The sequence below is a fragment of the Thamnophis elegans genome, chromosome Z (assembly GCF_009769535.1).
Source record: "Thamnophis elegans isolate rThaEle1 chromosome Z, rThaEle1.pri, whole genome shotgun sequence".
Taxonomy (NCBI): domain Eukaryota; kingdom Metazoa; phylum Chordata; class Lepidosauria; order Squamata; family Colubridae; genus Thamnophis; species Thamnophis elegans.
Window position 1 is genome coordinate 105,179,249 of NC_045558.1, and position 27,049 is coordinate 105,206,297.

The 27,049-nt window shown below is 39.4% G+C and overlaps 1 protein-coding gene across 1 annotated transcript; it reads left to right on the top strand.

Moving 5' to 3' along the window:
- Window positions 1-2,091: 2,091 nt before the first annotated feature.
- On the top strand, window positions 2,092-25,958 carry CFAP97D1 (CFAP97 domain containing 1). Its single transcript, XM_032235405.1, has 6 exons — window positions 2,092-2,212; window positions 6,471-6,541; window positions 9,423-9,541; window positions 16,799-16,922; window positions 20,256-20,308; window positions 25,827-25,958. The coding sequence occupies exons 1-6, from the start codon at window positions 2,092-2,094 to the stop codon at window positions 25,888-25,890; spliced, it is 552 nt and encodes a 183-aa protein (XP_032091296.1). The 3' UTR covers window positions 25,891-25,958.
- The last annotated feature ends 1,091 nt before the right edge of the window (window positions 25,959-27,049 follow it).

Below are 27,049 nucleotides of genomic sequence, written 5' to 3' on the forward strand. Positions count from 1 at the left end.
CTCTTACTGTGCTATAATCATTTTTATAAAATAGCCAGCATGGTTGGCATGGCTACTTAGAAATCTTCCATTTACCAGATGAACATACTTTCAAACAATGGACACAAAGTACATTCCCTGTTGTTTTTAATTCCAAGATAAAGGTTGAGACCGCTGATTTGCAGCACGCTAGCTTCCTTGCATATTTATTCATTTAATTGAAAAAAACTTACCAAAAATAAGTGTCTGCTGAAGCATAGAGCATAATGTGACTCAAAGGATGAATATTCATGTTCATCTGACCTTAGAAATGGGTTCCCACTCTTCCTTTCCACCTGACCCCTTCTAATTTTTTATGATCTCCCTATTAGGAGGAGATCTACTTGCTCACTCCCATTGATGCTATTCTTTGCATGAATTTCTCCTTTTTCCTCTGTTACCTTTACTAACAAGGGAAATCATTCCATTGTGACATCATCATTTTCAGCATCATTCCACATTCCGTGTTGAACTGGGAGACAACCCAGGTTCAAATTCATCCTCACTTGTGGAAATTTACTACAGCCAATCATTTTTGTTCTCACCTGTTTCCCTCCCAGCATTACTGCTATGAGGGTAAAATAAAGAAAGCATCCTGTGTGTGCCATATAAAGCAGATTTTCCTCATTCTCAGAAACTTTAAAATGTCTGAACATCGACTCCCAGAATTCCCAACCAATAGAATTCTGAGAATTGATGTTCGGATATCAGAAAGTTGAGGATGAGAAACATTGATCTAAAGCAGCAGTCACCAACTGGTGGTCCGTGGACCACTGGTGATCCACAAGAAAATTTTGGTGGTCCACAGAAAAATAATTTACATTTTTTATATTCCACTAAATCAGGAGTCCTCAAACTACGCCCCCTGGGATGGATATGTGCAATGAATGTTTGTGTTGCTGCAGAGAGTCTCCCCCTTCAGGGTCTTTTTGTGTGGGTCAGAGGGGGTCAGAAATTCCGACTTGGGGTCTGCTTCAGCCTTCTGGTGCATGGCTTTGGGTGAAGGCTGGAGGGAATGCCGCTGGTAGCCAAGAGCTAGAGGACCTTGTTCAAGTGGGGCAGCATCATGACCAGGAACTGGCTGACCACCTCAGCCCACTGAACCTGCAGGTGCCGGTACCTGGTTTGCACTCCCAGTGTTCCCTTTGCTTGAAAAGCCTATGCTCATAGTCCTCAGTGCGGTGCTTCTACCTAGCCTCTTTCTCGGTCAGATCCAATTTGTACTGAGCTGTTTTGCCAACTCTTTCTCATGGTGGCTCCAACAATTGCTTCCTGTTGGGGCCCTAAGGAGCCTGGGCAGGAAGGTAAGGAATGGCTGGGAGGGAGGGGCGAGTAGAGGCTGGTGAGGTACCCCTTGATGTGAGTGACATCGAGTTGGCCTTGCCCACCCAGTCACATGACCAATTAACCACACCTACCCAGCCGGTCATTAGGCAGATCATATTAGTAGTCTGCAAGATTTAAAATTATGCATTTAGTGATCCCTGAGGTCTGAAAGGTTGGTAACCCCTGCTCTAAAGCTCCTAGAGGAGAAGCAAGATAGACATCTCACCGATATTTCTGCTCTTTGCTTTAGATATTAGGCATAGAGTTATGAGGCATAGATACATAACCTAGGTAAATTCTCCAAATCCCATTTTGTTTCTTGAATTTTTATATCTTGAGGCTGTTTTCCTTGGGTGTAATTTCTAGATGTGCTTAATCAATTTCAGCCTAGATATCAGAATTGGTGGAAAAGGCTCTTTTTGTTTTATTGGCAGGTCAGGGATGGATGGGGTTGGTGAGTGGCATGAAAGGCAAAGGGTGGTATAGAATTTTTCTTCCCACAGAGATTAAGCTGAAGCTTTGCCTCTGAGCAATAAGCCACAACAAATACTTGGGATATGATCTGAATGCAACCATGACAGAGAGTTGGGGACACAATGCTGTCTCCTTATAGCATTTCACAGTCCGTGATGTCACAGCTGAGGCATCTATGGCAACCTTGGCCAAAGGGGAGGGGTGATGCAGAAGCTCAGCCCAGAGTTTTGCCTTTTCGCTTGGGATCTGAGAAGAGAGAGCAGCTGTGCAAAGATGAGCAGCTTAGAAGTCGTCACATTCCCTGTGGTCGTTGCCAGTTCCAGGCAGAGATTCAACTTGGGGAAGAATAAATCCCGTACAGGAGAATTCACTTTTCGAGGCAAACTAGAATTGGGTAGGCTTCTTCCAATCCTTCATTTGTTTAGTGTTAAAATCCACAGAAGGGACTGAGGCACATTTATTTCAAAGTCAGTCCTATGGCTTTCCGTTTGGGGCTGTGTTCAGCGCAAAGAATCATAGATTGATAATATATCAGCCTTTGACAGACCAACTGGCACAAATGAGAAATGGGAGGGAGGGGGTTACAAGCAATCAGCAAAAGCTTGTTAGAAACTGCACTGAATGAAAGACTCAACAGTGTCTGTGCTTATTTTGAATCAGATTTTATTTGTCTACTTTAAAGCAAATCAAGGGCCACATTTTGAAAGTAGATGGGTCTGAAACGGAGGTGGGTTGTTACCGGTTTGCACCAGTTCAAGCAAACCAGTAGTGGAAATTGCAACTGAGTCACTGAACCAGTAGGGACGGCAGGATGGCCACGCCCCTGAACCGGTTCCCTGGTCGCCCATACCAATTGTGGCATGTTCTTTAGTCCTTTTTTAAATGTTCTGTGCATATGCAGAACAATTTATAGGGAACTGTGTGCGCGCGCACGGACGCAAAGTGAGTGCACAGTGAATTAGCTGTAATGCCGGCAGCAACCCACCTCTGGTCTGAAACCATGTAGGCTAAAGTTTTAAGGGGCAAAATGTGGGTCTTAAACTTCTATGAAATGCTTCTAACCTAGCATTTTTGGTCCCATTCATTCTAAATAAGCTACAAGGATCATTGTTCAAAAGACAAGCAGTTGCCCAGAAGTGATTGCCTACTAAACTGCATCATAATCCAGCCTATCTTTTATTTCAGCTTAGTATATGACATGCAAATAAACTTATTACCCCTTAGTGCCTTATGCAAACTATGCTTCTTGAAGTTGTTTGACAGAATTTAGAACTTAGCCTGGTAAAAGATTTACTAAAAGTAGAACAGAGCAAGAAAAAAGCAGAGGCCAAAAAATATGTATAATTTAAAGCTAGTTTAGATGACACGATAGAAAGGCGATGTATGTGGGAGGAAGGAAATTTTTCTATTAGACGAAGAGAAGCTAACTTACTCTTGCCATCTATTCATCAACATCAACTTTGTTCTAATAATTGCAAAAATCTTCATCCACCCCCTGATTATTTCCTATGCTTCCCCAAGTGGTTACTCCCCTTAGCAGTTGCTTCTCCCCCATTATTACAGTTCCATCACCTCCTGATAGCTACTCACAAGCATGGCTGTCCTATTGTGATTAGATTTTATTTATACTTAGACTTGAGGTCTACTGTTCAAAGGGGTTTGCAGCACAGAATTAAAATATCTGATCGCACTAAAGGAACTCTATTTTAAAATCACGGTAGCAGTCCAAAACTTCACAAAAACAATCACATTAAGCTCTATGCAAAGAGCAGCTGGAGCAAATGTGTCTTTAGGCAGCTAAGCCATTGTTCGGTATTCAACAATTGTTGAATGTCTGGTAAGATATTCCATATCCACAGCCTATCTTTCCCTATTTCCTACAGTTCTCAAATAATTACTGTTCAGTTAAATAATCATAATTTTCAAAAAGCAATTAAGAACCGCCTATTCCATTTAGACCAACCGTGTTGGAATCCATATATCTTGTCAAAGATAGAACAAAACAGACTGTAAAAGGAGGGTTTTGAATAAATCACTACTGATCGTCCTTGACTTACAACCACAAGAGGGAACATAATTTCTGCTGTTAAGCAAGATGGTTGTTAGGTTGTCATGCCTAATTTTACAACCTTTTTGCCATGGTTGTTCAGGGACTGAATGCAGTGATTAAATGAATTACGCTTCCCCCATTTTCTTTGCTTGTCAGAAACTGGCTGGGAAGGTCACAGATGGCGATCACATGACCCCCGGGACGCTGCAACCATTGTAAATACATGCCAGGTGTCAAAGTATCCAAACTTTAATCATATGACCTTGGAGATGCTGTGACAGTCATAATTGTAAGGACTGGTCAAAAAGCATTTTTTCAGTGCCATTGTAATTTCAACTATAGTAGCAGTAGTAGTAGTAGCAGTTAGACTTATATACTGCTTCATAGGGCTTTCAGCCCTCTCTAAGCGGTTTACAGAGTCAGCATATTGCCCCCAACAACAATCCGGGTCCTCATTTTACCCACCTCGGAAGGATGGAAGGCTGAGTCAACCCTGAGCCGGTGAGATTTGAACAGCCGAACTGCAGAACTGCAGTCAGCTGAAATAGCCTGCAGTGCTGCATTTAACCACTGCGCCACCTCGGCGCACCTATAACTAAACAAATGGCTGTAAATTGAGGATAACTGTATTGCATACCTTTCTGTTGGGTGGATTTCCTAATATTTCATTGCTTAGTGTTCTATTGCAGGGGTCCCCAACTCCACCACCATCATCCCGGGTTGTGGCCCATTATTGGGCCATGGCCTATTTGCAACTGGGTAGGGACAGGTGGCTGGCTACACTCCTGAATCAGATCCCCAGTTGCCCATGCTGTTGCCAGCATGTTTATCAGTGCTTTTTAAATGTTCTGTGCATGCGCAGAACAATTTTTTGGCAAATGCCCATGCGTGTGCAGTAATGCTGGGAGCAACCCACTACTGATTCTGTTCATATAGTTCTTGCATATGTTAATCATAGTTAGCTTGCGAGGCTCATACAATGTTTCCACACCATATGGAATCATGCAGAATAATAATAGCTTAACTATATTTTAATTTGTATATTGTTTGAGCAGAGTCTTAGATTTGCTTTGTTATGCAAACCTAAAACATTTGGTTAACTGACAAAACCATAATTAAGCCATGAGGTTGCTTGATATAGTAAACCCTCCTCTGGTATCACAGAAATGCAAATGAGTCAGACTATAGTAGTTAAGAAGGACTTATCCACAATTACATGATAATTCAAATATGTGGACTTCCTCTCCCAGAATCCCTCAGTCTTGCTTAGAATTTTGGGGAATGTTCCACATATAAGCAGAATACTCAGGATGGGAAAGCAGCCAAAAATATAATCTTTGAGGCAATTCCTCACAGGTGGATCATGGGAACTAAATGCCAAAAGGCAACAAAAATGCTTGTGCTGCAACTGATGAAAAGATATTATTATCACATGATATTCAATGATTTCAGATGGAATTCAGATGAAATCATCCAATAATAGCAATGGTGCATTTTCTATAAATTCAGATACATATACAGTATAAAGTCAGAAGTACAATCTGAGTGGCAGATCAGAAATAGAAAATATTGTGTTTCACTAAAAGTATTATCTAAAAAAAATATCAGATGGTGATATTCTCAAAAAGGAGGTAATAATATTTAAACAGGGAAACAGCAACACTTTCAGTCCAATTGTCACAGATCAGAGCGTAGCCCATTCAAACCCCATCTTGTCAAACTCATTCTATCTACCATATCCAGAATACCCATGGGTACCCTGATATTTAGACGCAAGACTATTCATAGATTGAACAACTTTTCACCTTGAAGCTTGCCATGAGGCAGGTGACTTCACCAAGTTGATGCTTTGCAGATTGGCAGAGCTTTCCAACCTGTTCTTGGAAGGCAAGATATTGCCAAAAATTTCACTCTATCAATCTCTACTCTTAGACTATACTATCCTTCCCTTTGGGCCTGGTAGCTGGAAATATCTCAAGCTTGACTGGAGGATGCTATATTTGTAGAGAGTAAGGGAGATGGTCTTGATGAAATATACAAGAACTATCACCAAGACAAAGAAGGCTGAAACATCATTTACATTCTGGAAAAAAGACAATATTTGGCAGTGTCTCAGGCAAAATGGGGTGAGGGATAGCACAATCAAACTTTCAAGATTCTATTATTGTAGCCTGTAGATGGGATGTGGTGGCTCAGTAGCTAAGATGCTGAGGTTGGTGATCAGAAAGGTCGTCAGTTGGAATCCCTAGTGATCTCCCATTACTTGTCCCAGCTTCTGCCAACCTACCAGTTCGAAAGCATGTAAAAATGCAAGTAGAAAAATAGAACCACCTTTTGTGGGAAGGTAACAGCGTTCCGTGCACCTTTGGCGTTTAGTCATGCTGGCCACATAACCATGGAGAACATCTTTGGACAGCGTTGGCCCTTCAGCTTTGAAACAAAGATGAGCACACCCGCTAGAGTGACTAGGAATGACTAGCACATATGTATGAGGGGAACCTTTACCTTTACCTTATCTTCATGAAGTCTTCTGGTAGAGTTGATTTTCTAGTCTGGTCTATCTAGTACAGCTGTCAATGTTTCTTTTATCTGCTTTGTCCAGCCAAGAACAAGGTAGATAATAGCTGTCCAGATGCACAGATTCATCATTATTTCAAGCTCTCTAAGATTCAGGTAAGGGAACCTCCTTTTGTTATGGGTGCTACCTAGAGGATCTCTCATACTTAAATATTGGTGTTTCTCCCCACAATACTTCTAGACTGAAGCTGTTTTTCTCAGAAAAGGAGAAAAAACATGAAGATTGTTAGATAGCAATACATGTTTGTTCCAATTTTCATTTGTTACCTCCTATAAAGTGGGATTGTATAATCAGGGTGCCATCGGCCAGACGGTGTCGGCTAGCGGCCCCCAGGGGGAGAGCCTTCTCTCTGGGAGCGCCTTCCCTTTGGAATGAGCTGCCCCCAGAGCGTCGCATAATCCCTGACCTTCAGTCCTTCCGATGTGCCCTGAAAAGTTAGCTTTTCCAGCAAGCCGGCCTCGCCTGAATAGAATAAAATATAGGATTAATTTGGTTGTAAATTTTAATTTAATTTTTAAATTTTTATTGTAAATATCAATTGGGGGGGTTTTTTTGGATACTTTATTTAATGTCCCTTTTAATTTTTGTAATATGTGTTTTCTTTTATGTTGCATGCTGCCTTGGGAGAAGGGCGGCATATGAATCCAATAAACCTAAACCTAAACTAAGAAGATGTCCATTTGGCCTAGCATAAAGCTACCATATATAAGGTGCAAATGTCCAGATGGACATTAAATGGCAATAAAGACTGGTACGCTACCTACATGTCTATGAGAAGACCTGTAAACAACTTGAAATTTCAAAAGTGATTATTATTATTATTATTTATATGCAGAAAGCCTCCATTTCAAACTAGCAGAGGTGGACACTCCTATCTGAAACTCTAAAAAATGTTATGTTCTTCAAGATAACTAGATATTGTAGTTTACTTATAAAACCATGTTTAACAAATCATAGCCAAGAACCAAGACAGATCATCTTCATCTAGAGTTAGGTCAGAATTCAAAATTTTCCATCCCAATTTGATCCATATTTATTTAGAAGTAAACCAGACCCCAAGACTTGACAATATTGGAGACACCTCCAGCTTTTCTCAAGATACAATTATTTCTGGATTTCTTATTACAGAAGCAATATCAGATATATTCATCCTAAAAATAAATCATCGCTTAAAAAAAGTATTGTTCAGAACTGTGATTAAAAAATAGGAACATTTTTCTTTTTAATAAAAAGCTTATTATTTAGATTTATACTTTTCTGGTAAGGCTAATCAAATGCTCCCTTTTGTTCAGAAGTTGTTCACAAGCCACAAGATTATGGAACAAGATAGGGCTGCGAATCCAAATGATCCTCAGAAAGGAAGCAATGTAATTAAGATATTAAATTGGGGGGAAAAATCTCTTTAGGTTATTTCTCTTTCTAGAATTTTACAAAACATTCTCTCCCATGCTAGCAGAATGATAAATGAAATGATTACATGCAGCAAGTATAAGAGAAGAAAAGATAGCAACATCCAAAGTCATAGAGAAGGAAAAATTGTACAAGAGTTTTCTGAAAGCTCTACACTTCTACTTCTATCATTACTGATCTCTGATCAAGTTGGTGAAGGCTGATGATACTTTCAGTCTTCTGAGAGCATCACATGACCTTCCCTTGGCCTAACTCAAGGGATCCATATAATTTTCTTTCTCTTAGTTGTGATTAAATCTGTAGGAAGCTTCCCAAGTGGTTGCCCTCCGGATGTGTTAGGAATCTGCCAACTGCCAGAAAGCTGTCGTGAATATTCATAACTGGACTCCATCAGATTGGGGAAGACAAAGCTGTTTGATTTTGGGGTTAATGGGTTTGAGAGAGACCTGGGACTCTACATATTTCTACTCATCATTGGAAAATTGAATTTTAATAATTCATGTAGATATAATACTACTGCAATATCACAGAAAAGTAACAGAAGTGAAACAAATTAAAATGTCAATTTCATTGTATTATAATACATTAGCCTTTTTTTCTTTTTCATGATTCATAGTGGCTGCCTTTTCCCATTTTGCCCTGGTTCTTAATTGTCTTTTCTTTATTATTATTTTGCTTGTATCGTTTGTTTTTGTTTTTTTGTATACAGTTTTTTGAAGTAGTTTAAATGAAATAAAATGAATTACTTTTGTTCTTGTTACTGCATCATTATTTGTATTGATTCAGAAATCAAAATAACCAATTGGTACCATTACACTTCCATTTGTCAGGCTGTCTGTTCCAGTACAAATCCAAAAGATCACTAGGTGGCAGCAAGGAATTAGTGTTTTTGTAGTTAGTTAGCTGCTGTCTAGAAATCACCTTTATGTTTGCAGCCTTGGATGTAAGAGAGCGAGTAAGAGAGAGCTGCAATTCTTCTTTGCAGCAAAAATAGAAATAGGGGATATAGGGGAATATTAATTAAAAGTATTTGAGGGAGTAGAAATATTAACATTTCTTAATACCAAGATCCCAGTTAAATTGAGAAAAGAGGTTTAGAAGTTTGCATTTAATTTTTAAAAATTAGCTCCAATCCTCTTGTCATTAATAGCACTTAACACTTAGCACTTAGATTTGTATACCCCTTCATAGTGCTTTAAAGCCCCCACCAAGCAATTTACAGAGTCAGCCTAATGCCCCTAACAATCTGAGTCCTCATTTTACCCACCTCGGAAGGATGGAAGGCTGAGTCAACCTTGAGCCTGGTGAGATTCGATCTGCCAAACCGCTGGCAGTCAGCAAATCAGCAGAAGTAACCTGCAGTACAGCACTCTAACCACTGTGCCACCATGGCTCATTAAAGGAAACATAGAAAGCCACACCCTCTGCCTTGTATTTGTTGGAGGGAAAGATCCCATCAAACTAAAGGAGAATGATTGGAAAAACATGGTGTAAAAAAATTGCTCCAGGTCACAAAAGAAACCAAAAACAAACAGAGTTTCAACCAGCTGACCTCTCTTTCCACAGGATGCCCAGCGGAGGAATGGGCAGCTTGAACAAGAAAATAAGTCCCTGTGTGTACGTCTAGCTAATATATATCGTGGTTCAGGTATGGTTGATTGCTGGAATGAGTACCAACAAAAGAGGTGAGCAGGATTGACCTACCAATGTTTTAATGCAGCAGCTACCCTTGCAGGATTTAAGCTACCTGTCAAGCAGGTCTCATAGTCTGGTACAAGGTTATGTTGGAAAGCAGTTCTCCTGAGTGCCTGAAAAACATAGGAGGATCTGGAAGAGGAGGGGTGTCAAAAAAAGTCAAGAGGGCAGCTGCATCTACACAATTGAAACCCTGCCCCTTTCTAATGCTGACAAATACAAAAGAAAATACAAAAGAAAAAGAAAAACAGATGAAGTTCCTTATTGCACAATTGCAGTTTCCATCCTGGCCATTCCATCTTGACTATTCCATCGCGCTGAGGCTGGAAACCTTTCACATTTCATTAGGCTTGGGAAAGAGCTGTAGTAGCAGAGTAATAACAGACAGCCTGTGGCACCACAGCAAACAATTTCATTACAATGGTATTTTTCAACCTTTGCAACTTTAAGATAAGTGGACTTCAACTTCCAGAATTCTCCAGTTGGCATGACCTGGAGAATTCTTGGAGTTGAAGTCCACCATCTTAAAGTTATCAAAGTTGAAAGACACTGCATTACAGGGATTAGACAAATTTGTTTGGCTTTTAAATTGGATTATGCTACAATGTTCATAGGTTTTTCCTAAAAACAAAAGAACTATTTTGGGCTGCTAATCTTCATCCATCAAAGTTCACCAGTAGATTGAAGCCTTTTGGTCATTTCTATTGAAGTTCAGCACCAAACTAGTCTGATAATGCTGGATTTCCTCTTTAATCATACAACACTGCTCTATCTTACCCCCAGTCCAAGACTAAAGTAGTCTTATACTGATCCTTTCTGCACTGCAGAACACCCTTTTTCTACTTAATTTGACACAAAGCCATGATATTTAAATTTTATTCCACTTCCCCACTGCACATTTCATAGGCAACTATTAGGGTCAGTGGTGGATTGCAATTTAATTTACTACTGGTTTTATGCGTGATCACATGATGCTTTGGGGCATGTGCAGAAGGGTCCAGGAGGGTGGGCAGAGCCTCCCACCACACTGATCTGGGGTGAACCTGCAGCAACCCACCTCTGGTTTGGGTGACCAGATGTGCTTGAGCAATCATTGCTAAATCCCAGAAGTGCTTCTGTTGTAGGTGAGCCCATGTCAAACACATGATGATGATGATGATGATGATGATGATGATGATGTAGCAGCCATTCAATCAGTTCTATGGGCCAAGTCTCTCCCCATTTGCATTACTTCTTTAAGTTTTTCTATGCTCTGGCTTTGTGTCAGCTTTGATGGTGTCCTGCCACAGTGTTCTTCAATAGCCTGTCTCCAGTAAATTCCCTTGCATGACATGGCCAAAGTAAGCAAGATGCAGTTTTGTGATTTTATTATTTGCCAGTCAATCAAAACACTTAGAATATTCTTCTATTTTGCTATCAGTGATGAGCGATATTAATCAACTGAAGCAAGGGCAATCAAACTGCTGTAATTCTGTCCAAGCAAAACATTCTATCATTCTCAAAGGGTTAAACTATGCATATGAAACTTTATTACAGCCCTACATAGTCACAATGAAAGGAAAACGTGAGATTGTTTTAGACCGGGAGCCACAGGCTGCTCACCCCTATTCTAAAGGAAGTGACATGAGCCTTAGTTTTCAGGACCACCAAAGGTTCACCAAATTCTGGCCAATGAGGTCATAAAATCCTAGCAGAGGGAAACTAGAGGGTTGGGGATGAGATTCAGAAAGAAATGTAGAAAGCAAGAAAGAGAGAAAAGGAAGGGGGAAGAGAGACTGAGGGTTTAGAATTGGGTAGGCATGAAGAGTTTTTAAAGATAAATCAAGCAGCATAATATGTTGTCAGACAATGCAACAGAAACACATAAGGAATGAGGAATGTCAGGAAAAGAAATGGTGGGAGAGGTTTATTTTGTTCTAGAACAATTCCAGTCACAAGACACCTTTTATCTTATAGACACACATTTGTGATCCTGATGGGGAAAGTGTTTGTGCGTGGGTATAATCACATTTTTTTTAAAAAATAATTATGCATCCAACTTTGGAAATGAGAACCTTTGCCAACAATTTCAGACCAGAAACCAAGTTGGGAAATGCTCAGCAATGGCAAAATTAACAGTCAATACATCCAAAAGTCTAACTAATTTATGCAAGAATGGCTACCCCTACATATTAATGCTATTTAATAAGGAAATTTTAAATACTTAGTGAATTATTTTTAAGTGAGGGAACTGTAAGGTAAAGATAGAAACCAAAAGCAATCTTAATTGTTTATAATTATTTCGATTTTGTATACACCTGGAGAGAATTTACAATTCAATACTCTTTTACTCATACTTAAAATTATTATTTTATTTCATTTTTATTTTTTCCTCTCGCTTTTTGTTTCTTTTTTTTACAAGATTGTGTTCATTTATAATGACAAAAGTGGTAATATCAATATAAATACTAATGCCTAGTATTTTATAATTATTTCTTAAAATGTTCAGTACAGTAATGAGTTTTATATATTCAACTAATTATTGAATGCAATGCATTTTAAAACATAATTTTAAAATCTCTGTTTATTCGCAAATATTTTATCTTCCTACTTCCTTCTACTTTTTTACTTTCTTCTCTTTTCCTTTCATGTAGAAAGAAATAAGAAACATTTCTCATTAAATGTTTTAAAATCAATTTCATTACAAAAGAAAGAAAGAAAGAAATGAGTCAGGGAACTATTTGACATTTCCTCACTTGAGGTGATATTCTGTTTCATCCAGGTAGACCTCATTTAAAGGTGGTAATTGGACTTGGAATTTCTATCACTAAGCAACACAGTTTTAAAACACATGACGGCACTACTTAGCAACAAAACTTTCTGTTGCTATTGTTAAGCAAATCCTGGGACATCACTAAGTGTGACATCACATGATCAGTATTTGCTACTTTCTGCAGCTTCCTATTGACTTTGCTTGTTAGGAAATGGCCATGAAGTTTGCAAATGGCAATCCCAGGATTGTTCTCCAACACCGTGCTTTTGAGGCAGTTGCCAAGTACTAAGATCATAAACACAGAACTATAGGAATGTTGCAAGAGTCACAACTACTACCCTGTTTCCCTGAAAATAAGACCTCCCCAGATAATAAGTCCAATCATGCTTTTGAGCGCATGTGCTAAAATAAGCCCTCCCCTGAAAATAATCCCTCCCCAAAAATTAGCCCTCCCCAAAAATATTGCAACACAGCAGCAGTCATGAGGTGACCATGCTTGCCACCTCCTACACCTCAAAAATAATAAGACCTCCCTGAAAATAAGGCCAAGTTTATTAGACTTGTTTGTTTATTAGACTTATATACCGCTTCATAGGGCTTTCAGCCTCTCTAAGCGGTTTTCAATTTTTTTTTAGCAAATTGAGTCAGCAACTTGCCCCCACAGTCCGGGTCCTCATTTCACCCACCTTGGAAGGATGGAAGGCTGAGTCAACCTTGATCCGGTGAGATTTGAACTGCTGAACTGCAGATCACAGTCAGCTAAAGTGACCTGCAGTACTGCACCCTAACCACTGGGCCACCTCGGCTCTTATTTTCCTATTTTCAGGGAAACATGGTACAAACAGTCATAAATACTCATTATTCAATGCTATTGTAAGTTCAAAGATTACTGAATGAATGAGCGGTTGTTAAGTGAAAATGACTTATATTGTCATCAGCAATATTTTTCAAAAATTAAGAAAGAAAAAACAGTCAAATGTAAATTTTAAAGTATAAAAAAAATCAGCCAAAAGGTAAGAAATGTTTGTTGCTTTCTTTGCTCAAAGGGTAAGAAAATATACTACTTAATCAAAATCAGCCAACTTTTCCATTTTAGCAGAGGAAATCTCTAAATCAGTGTTTCTCAACCTTGGCAACTTGAAGATGTCTGGACTTCAACTCCCAGAATTCGCTGGCTGGGGAATTCTGGGAGTTGAAGTCCAGACATCTTCAAGTTGCCAAGGTTGAGAAACACTGCTCTAAATCAAGGATCCCGAAATTCTTCAGCTGATCAACACCTTCACAAAATTTCAACAGTTATTATATGAAAATGATTTAATACTTGCTACTCATCTAGCTGACTGTGTAACAAACCATAATAATAATAATAATCAAGAAGAAGAAAAGCCCCAAATAGGGACACACCAAAATGGAAGATCAGGCTGGAAAATGAGATCAACAAGCTGAGATCACAAACAAGCAAGGGAGAACAGATGAAAGAAAAGAAGCTGAAGAACAAGAAAACCAAAAAAATTGGATTATGAAATATCACCTAGAAATGAAGATCAAGAAAGCACTGGAAATAATAAATCCGCAAATAATACCTATAGTCAAGAATAATAGCAAGTACAAAACTCAAACTGCAAATTATACACAGAGTATCCAATATCAATCCAACCAGAAAGGTGTTTACTAATCCATCAATGGAGAGACTGCAGTGGATCAGTCAATTCCTCACAAGGAAGAAACAGTGCAGTTCTGGGCACAGATATACGATAACTCATAGAAATACAGCAAGAACACAGTTAGTTAAAGGAAATAGACACGAATAAAAAAGAAGCTGAAATGGATAAAATGTAATTAGCATAAATGTTAGAGAAAAGAGCAAGGAATATCAGGAATTTGTCAGCACCAGGTGAATATGAACTGTATGCATTTTGGTTGAAACATTTGACTAGTCTATACTCATTCATTGCCAAGTAATTTAACATCATACTACAAGGAGGTAAAATTGAAGAATGGCTAACATCTGGCAAAACCTGCCTGAAAATGAAAGAACCAGCAAAAGGAGCACCAGGCAACTATAGATTGATTACCTGCTTATCAATAACCTTCAAATTGCTAACTGGTGTGGGAGCTCATACATTCCAATATCATCTGTAGTTGAAAACAAGTTCTTTCCACCTTAGCAGAATAGGAACCACCCAAACAGCAGAGGAATGAAAGAGCAACTCCTAATTGACAAGATGATTTTTGGAAAACTGTAAGAGAAAAAAGATCAAAGTAGCATGGATTGATTATACTTCTTGGATAGAGATAATCAAATGCCTAGAAACAATAGGATTCAGTAGCAAGATCAAAAACAAAGATCAATGGCACAATGGAAGACATGGCTACTGGTCAATGTTGATAGATAGGGAGAGGTTAATATCAAGACAAATCTTTCAAGGAGACTCACTACTATATATTTTTTGTTGCATTGATTCCTCTGTCAACAATACTGAACAAGTCAGGTCATGGTTATCAAGCATCAAAAATATCTGCCAGGCTATCCCAACTCCTATAAATGGATGACCACAAGCTGTACAGAAAAACACCATCTGAAACAGAATCATTGAATCACACCGTCATTATATACCAGTGATGGTGAAACTTTTTGGCACTGAGTGCCGAAAATAGAGGGTGTCGCTCATCGCGGCCACAACCCGGAAGAGGAGCTTCCCAGGGTGCACTGGAAAATTAACTTCTGGTTTGCGGCATGCACATCTGCACCGGCCAGCTAATCTTCTGGTTATTGGTGCACATGCATGAACGGTTTGCTAGCTGGCATGCATGCTCACACCGAAAAACAGAAGACCAGTTTCTTGCACTGTCGCACACACGAAGGCAAGCTGATCATCATGCATGCATGTGCATGTGCACCAAGAGGAACGGGCGACGCCATGTGTGCCAGATGATATGGCTCCATGTGCCACTTTGGGCACACATGCCATAGGTTTTCCATCACAGGTATATACAGTTAAGATATCGCAGTTGGATTTGAACTGGACAAATGTGCCATAGCATTAAGTGGGGGGAAATAGTGAAAATTGAAGGAATCAAAATTGAAATAACATCAAGAATCTGGATAAAGATGCTCACTGCAAATACCAGCACATCTTTCAAACTAACAACATTAAGCACACTGAAGTCAAGAAAAAAACATTAGAAATGAATACATCAAGAGAGTGAAAAAAGATCTTAGAGTACAAATTCAGTGGAGGAAACACCATCTAGGCAATTAACAACTGAGCAATTCCAGTCATTAAATACACAGCTGGAATAGTGGACCAGCTCAGAATTAAAAAAAACTTGGATAGGAAGACCAGAAAAATAATGATAATGAATCCTACCTTAATCCTTACAATGACATTGACAGACTCTACTTACCAAGGAAAATAGGTGGGCGTGGAATGTTGCAACATCAGGTTTTTGAAGAAGACAAAAGGACATTAGAAGAATATCTAAAGGACATGAAGAAGTTGCATTGACTCTAATTTACCAAATAGGTTTACTGGCTAAAGGAGGGACCAAACTGGCCTACAAGAAAGGCCAAATGAAGAACAAGAAAGAGACATAGGGAGACAGACAAAGTATTACATGACCTGTATATTTAAAAAAAAAAAAAACTAATAGCCAAAGCAGATAATAGAGCTCACAATGGCTAGGAAGCAGGAAAAATGAAAAAAAAAAAGATATAGAGGCTAATCCTGGCTGCACAAGACCAAGCCTTAACAAATGCATACTGCCAGTATTGACAGCAACAGACAACAAGTACTACCTCTGCAAAGAAACTAAAGATACAGGGAACCACTTGGTTAGCTGCTGCAAGATCACATAGAGCATTGGAAGAAATACCATTTGCCTGCTAGCAAGAACTGGTGGGACTATAAAATTGAGGAAGTAATAGAAAATGAAGACGCAAAATTGCTCTGGGATTTCATAATTTAAACATATCTGCCACAAAATATCCCAGAGTTAACAGTTGTCAGTAAAAAAGACAAAGAAGTCTGATAATGAATGTGGCAGCACTTGGAGAGCACAGAGTAAAAGAGAAGGAACTAGAGAAAATAACAAAATTCAAAAATCTGCAAAAAGAAATAGAATGATTGTGGCAAAAGAAAACCAAGGTAGTATCAATAGTAATAGGCACCTTAGATACAAACCCAAAACAACTGGCATACCACTTGAACCATTAGCACTGACAAAATAATCACTGGTCAATTGCAAAAGGCAGCACCACTTACATTCTACAATGACACTTCTAAAACCATCAAATGTCAACTTCTGTGTATCCCAGGCCCTTGGGAAGGACTCAGTGGGTGGATAAAAATGCCAAATCCAGTCTGAATATCTGGCTGACTGCAATGAAATATATAATAATTAGTCCCATCAAACCTTGGGGGTCAATTTAACCACTTTGGAGAACTACAGTGTTAATCCTCACATCTTACACAAGCTTTTTGTGGTTTTGCAGTGTGTTCCGACAGAAGCAGAATATAGAACTTGTAAGGATTACTCTGGAGAACCAGGCAATTCTTAAAAGACTCCGAGATAGAAAGGCAACTTATGATATGAAGGAGTGGGAAAAGGATTGGCAGGCAAGTGCATTCTTCCCTATGGTTTCAAAGGTTCAACCTTCCATGTTTCACCAGTAGAGCAATTTAAGAATTTGAAGGCTCTTAGTAGCGTAACAGAAGCCTTCCCCAACCTGGTATCCTCTGCATAGCAGTGTTTCTTAATATTGGCAACTTTAAGATGTGTGGAATTCAGCTTCAAAAATTCAGAAGTCCATACACCTTAAAGTTGCCAAAGTTGAGGAACTCTGCTCAATATGAGTGAAACATCAATTTCCATCATTCCCTATCTGGAGGGTGCCATGTTACAAACTAAAGAGATCTAAGAATATTCTTACAAGTGAAACAATGGAGGTCAGCAATATGGCAAGTTTAGTACATAAAACTAAAAACAAGTTTTAAAAGAGGGCAAAATATAGAGTCTTTTCTGACTGTGCCACTGTACTCACCCAGTTTGCTTCTTCCACCCACCCCAGTCTGAACAGTAACAACACAGAGATAAAAGACAGACTGTAACCTCATGCTATGATCTCTGTTTGGCAGCTGAACCAATTTATTTCTGGTTCATCTGAGGAGGTCTTTGAAACCGAAGTAAAACTAATCTTTTCTTTGAAATACTGTGGCTGAGTAGAACTTGTGGGCAATCTGTTTATCAATTTGCAAGGATATTTGCTTCACCTCACTATCTAACTTCTGGACAGGAAGAATAAGCATGTCCTAGCAGGCCGTTCAAGGGGAAGTGTGACACTGAAAGTCTTTAAGAAGATGTTGGATAGCCACTTGTCTGAAATGGTATAGGGTTTCCTGCCTAGGCAGGGAGTTGGACTAGAAGACTGCCAAGGTCCCTTCCAACTCTGCTATTGTATTGATGGCTTTGCAGAATCACATCATAAGCACAGATCATTTTGCAATAGTTCCAGACACATGCCCACAATTAAAATTGGGAGGGCAGAGCAGTGATTCGGTGACTCCTTTGCTTTTAAGATTCTGAAACTGGCTGAAGTGTCTTCACACTGCTTTTGATCAATTAGGGCAGGTGTTGCCAACCTTAAACATTCAAACATCCTAAACGGAAGCCCACCATTCAATTCTGGAGCTGACCGGAAGTCCGGTTCCCCCACCATAGAGTTTCCTCCTAGTGCAGCGTCCTTTTTCCTCTGCTGACCAGAAATCCAGTTCCCTCACCATAGAGTCTCCTCCTAGCACGGCATCCTTTTTCCTCTACCTGTGCTAAAGCCCTATCAATTGTGGAGCTGACCAGAGACAGGGGGCTGCAGCAGAGGGATGAAAGAGTCACATGCGGCTCCGCAGGTTGCTGACCCCTGAATTAAGGGATGGAACAATAGAGTTGTAAACATTGGTGCAAGCTGAAGAAGCATTAAGTGCTCCCATTCTAAAAGCAATCACACTGAAACTAGAAAATAAGTTGAGCCTAGGACTTTGATAAAAAGTTGTTTCATCTCTACATATCCAAGCAATAAAAATAGATTTCTTCTAACCTCATCAGCACCGTAATTCCCCTTCTAGCACTTGAGAATGCCATCATTTGGGATGGGGGAAGAAGGAGAGGAAGGGACAGCCAATTTCTGAAGTTCTTATGTAGGAGGAAAATGTTCTTACTCTGTTATTAGCAGCAAGGGAGGTACAGGGTTTGCATCCTCCGTGTCACCTTGGAACTTTCTCCCCTCCTCCTTAGTCTTGTTAGGGTAAAATGCTGCCAGCCTAAATTTCTTTGCAGGAATTAAAATTGCTTCCCAAAGTCAAGCAGCATCTCCTTAATGTCAACAAGCCTCCCACAGACCGAGAGGAAGGCAGATGGCCCAGCTGCAACTTTTGTCTTAGGGAAAAAGAGGAAAAATATTATTTCTTTGTTTCTCATACAAGAAATAGAGATTTTGTTATCACAGATTTGGATACGCTGGAACTTCAAGGCAGTGTTGGCATGGCATACTTCCCAATGGTTATTTTAAATACGGTTTATTTGTTTGACCCAATTTTCTGATTTGGGATGCCACACTGAACTAAAATGTGATTGACCAATTTGTGAAATGATGTATTGTATAAACACAGCCCAATTTTAGTCTTTCTTCCATGTCTAGGACATTCCATATCTGATTTAAACACTTACGCTTGATCCTTCTTTGCTAATGTGTTTTCTTCTTTTTAAAGCTGATTTGCTTTCAAAAAAATAATAATTGAAAATCAGTAGTCAGATCTTCCATTCTTCAATGGGTAACTTAACTGTTACCCCAAATCCTGAAAGCCCCACCCTCAAAAAGAAATCTCTATGGGGAATCATTAAGAATCTTTCTAAGAGAAGATTTTTGGTCATGGATTGCAATTCATACAGGATGGAAACAATATGTTAAGGTGTTAGTATGTTAAAATTCTGGTGAATCACTCAGTACAATTATCCCATGTATCTATGAAAATACATCCAATTCCCATTGAACACACAGCTCTTTGGGATGGTTCACTGACAAAAGGGTGAACGACAAAACCGCGCCCGACTAAACCGTGGTGACAAAACTGCGTGTTCTAAAGCGCTCCGACGAATGAGCGCTGAATCGCGCCGACAACAGCGCGGCGACAGAAGCGCTCTGTAAAACTAAACCTACCCCTAACCCTAACCCTAAATGTAACGCTAACCCTAACCCTAAACGTAACGCTAAACTTAACGCTAAACCTAACCCTAAACCTAACCTTAAACCTAACCCTAACCCTAAACCTAACTCTAAACCTAACCCTTACCTTAAGTTAAATCGGCTTTCTGTCGACGCACTGTTGTAAAGCGCCCTTCTGACTCCGCGCTGTTGTCGCCGCGTTGATGACGTTGCGGTTTTAGCGACGCGGTTTAGTCGGACGCAGTTTTGTCGTTCGCCCTTTTGTCGGGTCACGCTTTGGGATAGCATTTCACAACAATCCAAAATAAATTAATTGTTTCACAGTAAGGACAAGCTGGTCCTTATGGTCAATAGAAATGCAAATGAAAATCTTTCTTAAACAGGTGCTATTTGCAAAGGAGAGAGAAAGTTTGGCCTAGTGGTTAAGGCATTAGTCTAGAAATCTGGAGGGGAGGAAGTGTTCTACTACTGCCTCAGGGACAAAACCAGCTGGGTAATCTTCAGCCAAACACAATCCATAGGCCTAAAAAATAAGAAGCATGGCAAACCATTTCTAAATCTTGACAAGAAAACTGCAGGAACTGGTTCAGGCAGTCAGCAGTCTTGAAGTGGCCATGAAAAAAAATGGCTAAAACTGATGCAATGTAGAAAGATATTATAAGGTGTTTCAGCTGTTCTCCCAGGCTACTGTGGCATCACAGTCACTTTTTTTTAATTGTGTTTTCTTCTGTAGAAGTCCAGGAGTTATATGAAAAACACTTCTCGTTTTCCAGTACCAAATCAAGAGTAAGTATAAAACACTACCTAGACCAGAGGTGGTTCCTGCCAGTTTGGACCAGTTCGGCCAAAGAGGTAGTAACTTGGCCCGACACTCACCTGAACCGGTTCTATCCTCAGGGGCTGCCATCTTGATTTTCTGTTCTGCACATGCGCAAAACAATCTTCATTTAAAAAATGTAATTTGTTTTGTCCTTTCTAATGTACGCATTGGAATTTTAGATGCAAATGCTCACAAACGCGGAACCGATGGTAATGCCAGCAGGAACCCATCCCTGACCTAACCAAGATACTTTGGATAGGGATGTGGCTTTGCATTTGTTTTATGGATGCTGTGGGATAGGTTAGTCTGTGTCAAAGGTATTTTTCTGGACTCTTGCTAGTTTCCCTGCATCAGTCCTTTTCTCTAATAATAACATCAACAAAAACAACAAAAATAGAGAAGTTGGTGAATTGCTTAAAAAAAGTAGGGGCTAGCCCTCTAGCATCCCTTTATTTCCTAGAATGACCCTCACGTAGGCTATCTTGGAAAAGGAAAATGATGGTGGGAAGCTGCTGGCAGGACTTCTTCAGAAGTGTGCTCTCCTGCCCCTTCCATTGAGGGTGAACATTGTGATTAGGGGCATCTGGATGGGAGAATGAAGGTAGCTAAGAACCAGCCAGCCATTCAGCTGCTAGTGTTGAATATGTCCACCTGCTCACACATACAGGCTTGACCCCTTGCTGCCCACTACAACAGTAATCTTTGGGGTGCATCTAAAACATCCACTCAAATGATACATTGTCCACTTGTTTGTTTGTTTGTTTGTTTTATTTTCTCCCAAATCAGATACAGGCATAAAAATGTCACTATTAGGGATGTTTTCTAACAAAAATCCAGATCTGAAATTGCTGATCTTACAGAAAATTGTTAAAATGATGAGTGGGGAGAGGGAAGGTCTGTATGTTGGGTAGATTTTCTTGCCTAGGTGTATAAAAAAAGTTTTAAGAACATATTGTGGATGCTCCTGCAAAATGATTACTAGGTGCTGAAGCAGCATTTCTCAACCTCAGCAATTTTAAGAAGTGTGAAATTTAACTTCAAACATACTGGCTGGGGAATTCCAGGAGTTGAGGTCAATACATCTTAAAGTTGCTGAGATTGAAAAACATTGAGTTGAATGGATTTATACAATGACATAGTTACTTACAAACAGGGCTAACTGTAGGTTGTAGGTCAAGTAAGCAATAGCTTTGGGGCACCAAATTTTAGGTGGTAACCAAACTGAAAATATTTCCTAAAATAAAATGCAATTAAAAAGAAAATGCAATAATAATGCACCTCATCACCTAGCATTCCTGTTTAAGGCTTAAATATAATTGTTGCTATATGACATGAACTATATGATGTAATTACAATTACTGTATAAATAGAGTAAAAATATCCAAGAAAACAAAGTAGAATTTGCCAAGGCTGGAAATTGTAACTATAAAGCTCAAAAAGTTGGAGAAATAAGAGAAATAAAATGGCATTTGAAATTCCTAACAGAATCGGAAGATGAGTCAAGCCATTTGATGCCTAGAGTGTGAAAATGTCTAAAATCTAAACTCATCAAACATGTCCAGGGAGGGGATTTTTAAAAAAGTCAAGGTGGGTCCCATGCCCACTTAATCAAAGCCCTGCCCATGTATAAAATATGTTTGTGTGTGGGGGGGGTCTTCGATTATATTGTTATTGATACTTTCTTGGTCTAGGTTTTCTTGATTTGCCCCATGGAGAGATCTGCAAATCATTAATTTACCAAAAAGCTACTTTCAACTCTGTTGATTCTCCCTTCCTATAATATATATGGTTCCACTTTTTTACAGTTCCTGCTTTCTTTTCTTCCTTTTCTGGGCAGGGCAGCACATTTTCAAACTGAGTTCTGCCTTGTAACCATCTAGGATTTTTATCTTTTGAGAAAAAATTGTAAGGTCAATGGGAGTCAATGGTATTACGGCAAATTAAGAGGGAAGATGGTGCTGCTTTGCTTAGCAGAAATCAGTTTCTGCTATATATGCAAAAATTATACAAAAATCAGATGATGAAGAAAATGTAATGCTTAGCAAGGTAAGAGTTTGCGATGACTTGTTGGGGCTCTCAGGATTATGTTTCATCAGCTTTAAAATGGTGACCTGAGATGGGACATTGTATGTGGAACCAAAGGCTTTGCCCCAGGATGCTTCCAATTCGATGGCTTGAATTGTACCATAGTGGGAGCTTTGCACTTCATATTCCAAGAATCCGTCAACTCTTTGAAATAGAATATTTTTATGTGGCCATGTGGTTATTTTTAAACACTTAAGTTTGTGTGTTAAATATATGGTTGACTATTCCTGAATAAGAAAATAACTAGTATTTACACTGCCAGAGTGAATTCTTGGAAATCAACATCCAGCTCATAGTCATAGTCTGCCTCCTCCTCAAGAATTAGTTGCTGGCTCTAACATGATGATTTTCATCCTGTCCCCAACCTTCCCTTTTAAGATGGTTCAAAGGATCCTGGGGGAAGCAGATTATCTGGACCCTTTTTTAACCTGCATTCAGGCCAGGTCATAAAGACAGCATTAGTTACACTTAAATGATGGCCTTTGGAGGGAATCAGGATTGTGAAGGGAATGCATCCATCCTGGGCATCCTTGATCTCTCAGCAGCTTTTTATACCATTGAGCATGGTTTCCTTCTGGACTGGTTAGGGAGCTGCAAGTAAGAGAAGCAATATTGCAATGATTCTCCAGTTCTAGTTGACATTGTGGGGGGAGTGGTCTAATCCTAGACTCTTATTTTGTGGGGGTATCTCAGGGCTTTCTCCCCTTTTCCTTAACCTGAAACCATGGAAAAGGTTATCCCTTGGCATGGAATGTAGTATCCTCAGGAACAGGAAGTTGATGATATCCAATTATAGGAAGAGAGGAGGGGAGAGAGAGAATGAGAGGGGGAGTATTTGTGTGCATGTGCGCACGCATGCACATGTGTATGTCCTGGACCTGGAAACATGTCTATCTCTGGAAAGAGGAGCTGCTGGGCTCCCCTGCTCAGAACCAGTGTGCAATTTTGGGATTTTCCTGTTTTCAGCTCCTCCTCAAAGTGCAAGTGATGACTATGGTCAGGAACTTCATCTTGGATGCCAATTATATCTGTTCCTGGATTGGGGAATCCTATTAGTGATCACCCTTGCCTTTGCTATCTCCCAGTTGTGCTATTGCAATGGGTTCTACTTGGGGCTGCTCTTAAAAAAAGAGCCAGAAGCTTCGAGCGGTTCAAAACATGCCAGTGCAGATAGCATGGACACAGGTTGGTATGCCTAAGCAACACAACTAATTTCTGAACCACTTTGGCTTCCAGACATTTCCACATACCTTTCAAAGTGCTGGTTATCACCTATCATGGCAAAGAATTGGGTTATCTACAAGACCATTTTTCTCCAATTGTTTCCACCTGTTCTGTATGCTCGACTACGACTGAAACACTTCAGATCTTTTCCTTATAGGAATGTCACATAATGGGACCCTAAAAGTGGGCCTTTTTTGTTGCACTTACTTTCTGGAATATTTCTGTGTTCCACCTCAACATGCAACTAATTTCAGCCCTGTTGACCTTTAGAAATATTTTGTTGTTTCATATGCATTGCAATCAAGATGGTTGCAACCTAGAAGGGTCCTGGTTGTTTATTAACTATAGTATTTATTACTTTACCTTTATGTATTTTGCTTCTTCTTAATAATGCATGCAACCTAGAGTCACTTTTCTCCAAGTCTGGTGGCTTTATAAATCCAATAAACAAAACCTCTGGAGAGGATTTCCAAATTAAGAGGGGATTTCATAGATCCTCATCAGTTTTTCCTGTCCCCATTTATGATCTTATATGATGTGCCATAGGCATAGTGGGAGGGTGTGTGTGTGTCAACAGATGTCTGTGGTTTGCTTTTTTGTTGCAAAAATGTGCAAGAGCTTAAGTTATATTCACTGTAGACTAGGATGGCGCTTCCCCTCTTCAGGAATTCCACGAGATTAATCTTCGTCGAGTTTCTGAAGCACCATAGAGAGAGATGGCCTCCATTACTTAACAAACAAAACTTGCTCCTGTAGAGAGGAAAATTCCAGCAATGCTCAGAATCAGGCAGCCAAAGAATGAACTATCTCTCCATCACCTACCTTGTCTTCCCCCAAGACTGCCTTCATTCTAGGAGAGTCCCTGCACTCATACTCAAGGTGCTGTCCCCCGTCTCCCAATAACGGCTTTTGAATCTGTCATGTTGGCTTCTCCATAAAACTCCTTGTGGATTTACCATGCCTTTGATTGAAACCTACTTGCTAGTTGGGAATTGAATTCAGTACACTCATCTTCTACTCTTTTTTGGAGTCCTGGTCCTAGCAACCTCTCAGTTCTTGCTGTAGCCCTTGAACATTCTGGAGTTTTCAGTTAACATTCTAGAAATGTCAATTTGGAGAAAGGTTGCCTTAGACCTATTGTTGCTTTGACCACTAAGTATGCCCAGAACAAAAAAAATAGCGTGCCTTTATGGTTTAGGACAGTGTTTCTTAATCTCAGTATGCAGGCTGGGGAATGTTGGGAGTTGAAGTCCATAAATTTTAAATTAAGAAAGCCTGGTTTAGAATACTGAATAAAATAGACTAGACTATGGCATGGCCATATTCATATCGTCATCTTAATTCTGTTCATATTAATCTATTTTCTGGGCTCACACAATACATTGAAATGTAAACTAACCCATATAAAGAATTGGGCTTACGTATTTGACAAATCAACTAAACCCTAAACAAGCCTATCATATTGTGCAGATACACAAGTATTTTACTACAAAAACTTTAAACTGTCTTGTGTGCATTTAGCACTACCTGTACTGAACTGGTGACCTCCAGATTTGCTAGGAGTGCTACTCTCTGCCCACCTGCTTGCTGGAATTCTGAGGATTAGAGTCTCAGTGCACCTAAATGCAAAAACTATTATTGCTAGTACTTCTGATATGTTATATATCATGTATGAGAGCCAGATTGGTCTAATGGTTAAGACACAGAGCTAGAAACCAGGAGATTGGAAGTTCTAGTCTTCCCTTAGGTATGAAAGCCAGCTGGGTCACTTTGAGCTAGTCACTCTCAATCCAATACATCTCACGGGATTGTTAGTTAGGGGAAATAGGCTTGCTGCCTTGAATTATAAAAACAATAAAGGTAGCATGAATGAATCAATGAATATTCTAAAGGTCTAAATACATTCTTCAGCCAAAAGAACCTTAGTAGTCATCACTGAAGGACTCTCAGGATAGCTTAGAGACCAGCAGTCTAACCGAGTTGATTGAACTTCCTAGTATACTAACTTTAAAGTGGTTTTCTGCCTGTATTTCTTTGGATTTGATTTATATCGACTCTGTTTGGGAGGGAAATCAATCTGTGTAACTCAGTTAATACAATCCTCCAGGTACTCCTTTAAAATGTGTTTCTAGACTGCCTAAATATCCTAACATGTCTCTCTGAAATTTATTGCAGGAAACAAGAAAATGTGAGGATTAGCAAGCCGTTTAAGACTACTCGAAATACACCGTTTAGCTAGCTGATGGTACCGTCAACACTAGCTGGGAACTTCATTTAGGTTTTAGAATAAAACAAATGGCAATGAAAGGCATATCTATTGTGAAATGTATGCAAGCATCAAGATGCATTCCATACACATACATCAAACACAGGAGCTGTTCAAATTTTAAGAAACCAACATGGAAGCTGTGGAAAGCTCAATTCTCATCAGAAAGATTGCCACAAACAGCTGACATGCTCACTGTAAGATATTCCCCACATGATATGGTTTTGAAACAGGCTGATTTTTTCAGAATGTTTAGTAAGATACAAGTTCTTTGTGGGTTTTTTAAGGGGCTTTTAACCTTTTGAGGCTCAGTACATAATCTCTCTTTTTAATCCATTTCCAATAGTAGTAGTCAACACTCCTACTTCTCCTACTTACCTGCACATTTATACTACTTTTGTTCTTATAGATGTGAATCTAGGGACAAGTCAAAAGAATTACAGCCAGAAGAGACAGAAGTTCCTCCATACACAAATGCATGAGCAGAAAACGATTTGTGGAAATAGTAAACAAGGAGCAATGCCATGGGCTATTCAGGCTAACCCTGTTTTAAAACACTTTTCTTCTAGAATGTATTTTATAGTATTGGCATTAGCAGATAGCTGAATGTGTGCATTGCTATAGATACTTATTTGTGGGGGAATTAAATAGCTATTTCCAAATAAGATCCAGAACAGTCTAAATATGGAAATATCCAGTTATTAATCATCCAAAGTTACTTAGCTGCCTTGTATAGACTGGCATGACTTAATGCACAGCTCAGGAAAAATGAAAACAAGGAAAAATGGGGAGAGCAAATATTACATATTTTTAAAGAAATATTGGGTTGGATTTTATTTGCATAATGCATGTTATGTTGGTAAGTTGGCATGAAGAGGTAGAGACAATAGTCCAAGTAAGGTGACCAAAATGGAAAGGAGAAAAATGTGGAAATTCACCACTTCCCAATGGCTACAGCTGCAGCTGCAGCTGCAGCTGCTGCTGCTGCTACTACTACTACTACTACTACTACTACACTACTACTACTACTACTACTACTATGCTTGGGTTGGTGAGTTTTAAAAGATGTTTGGCGAGTGCCAAATCACAGAAGACCAGTGTAGATTTCATTGACTTTCAGATTAAAGCAAAA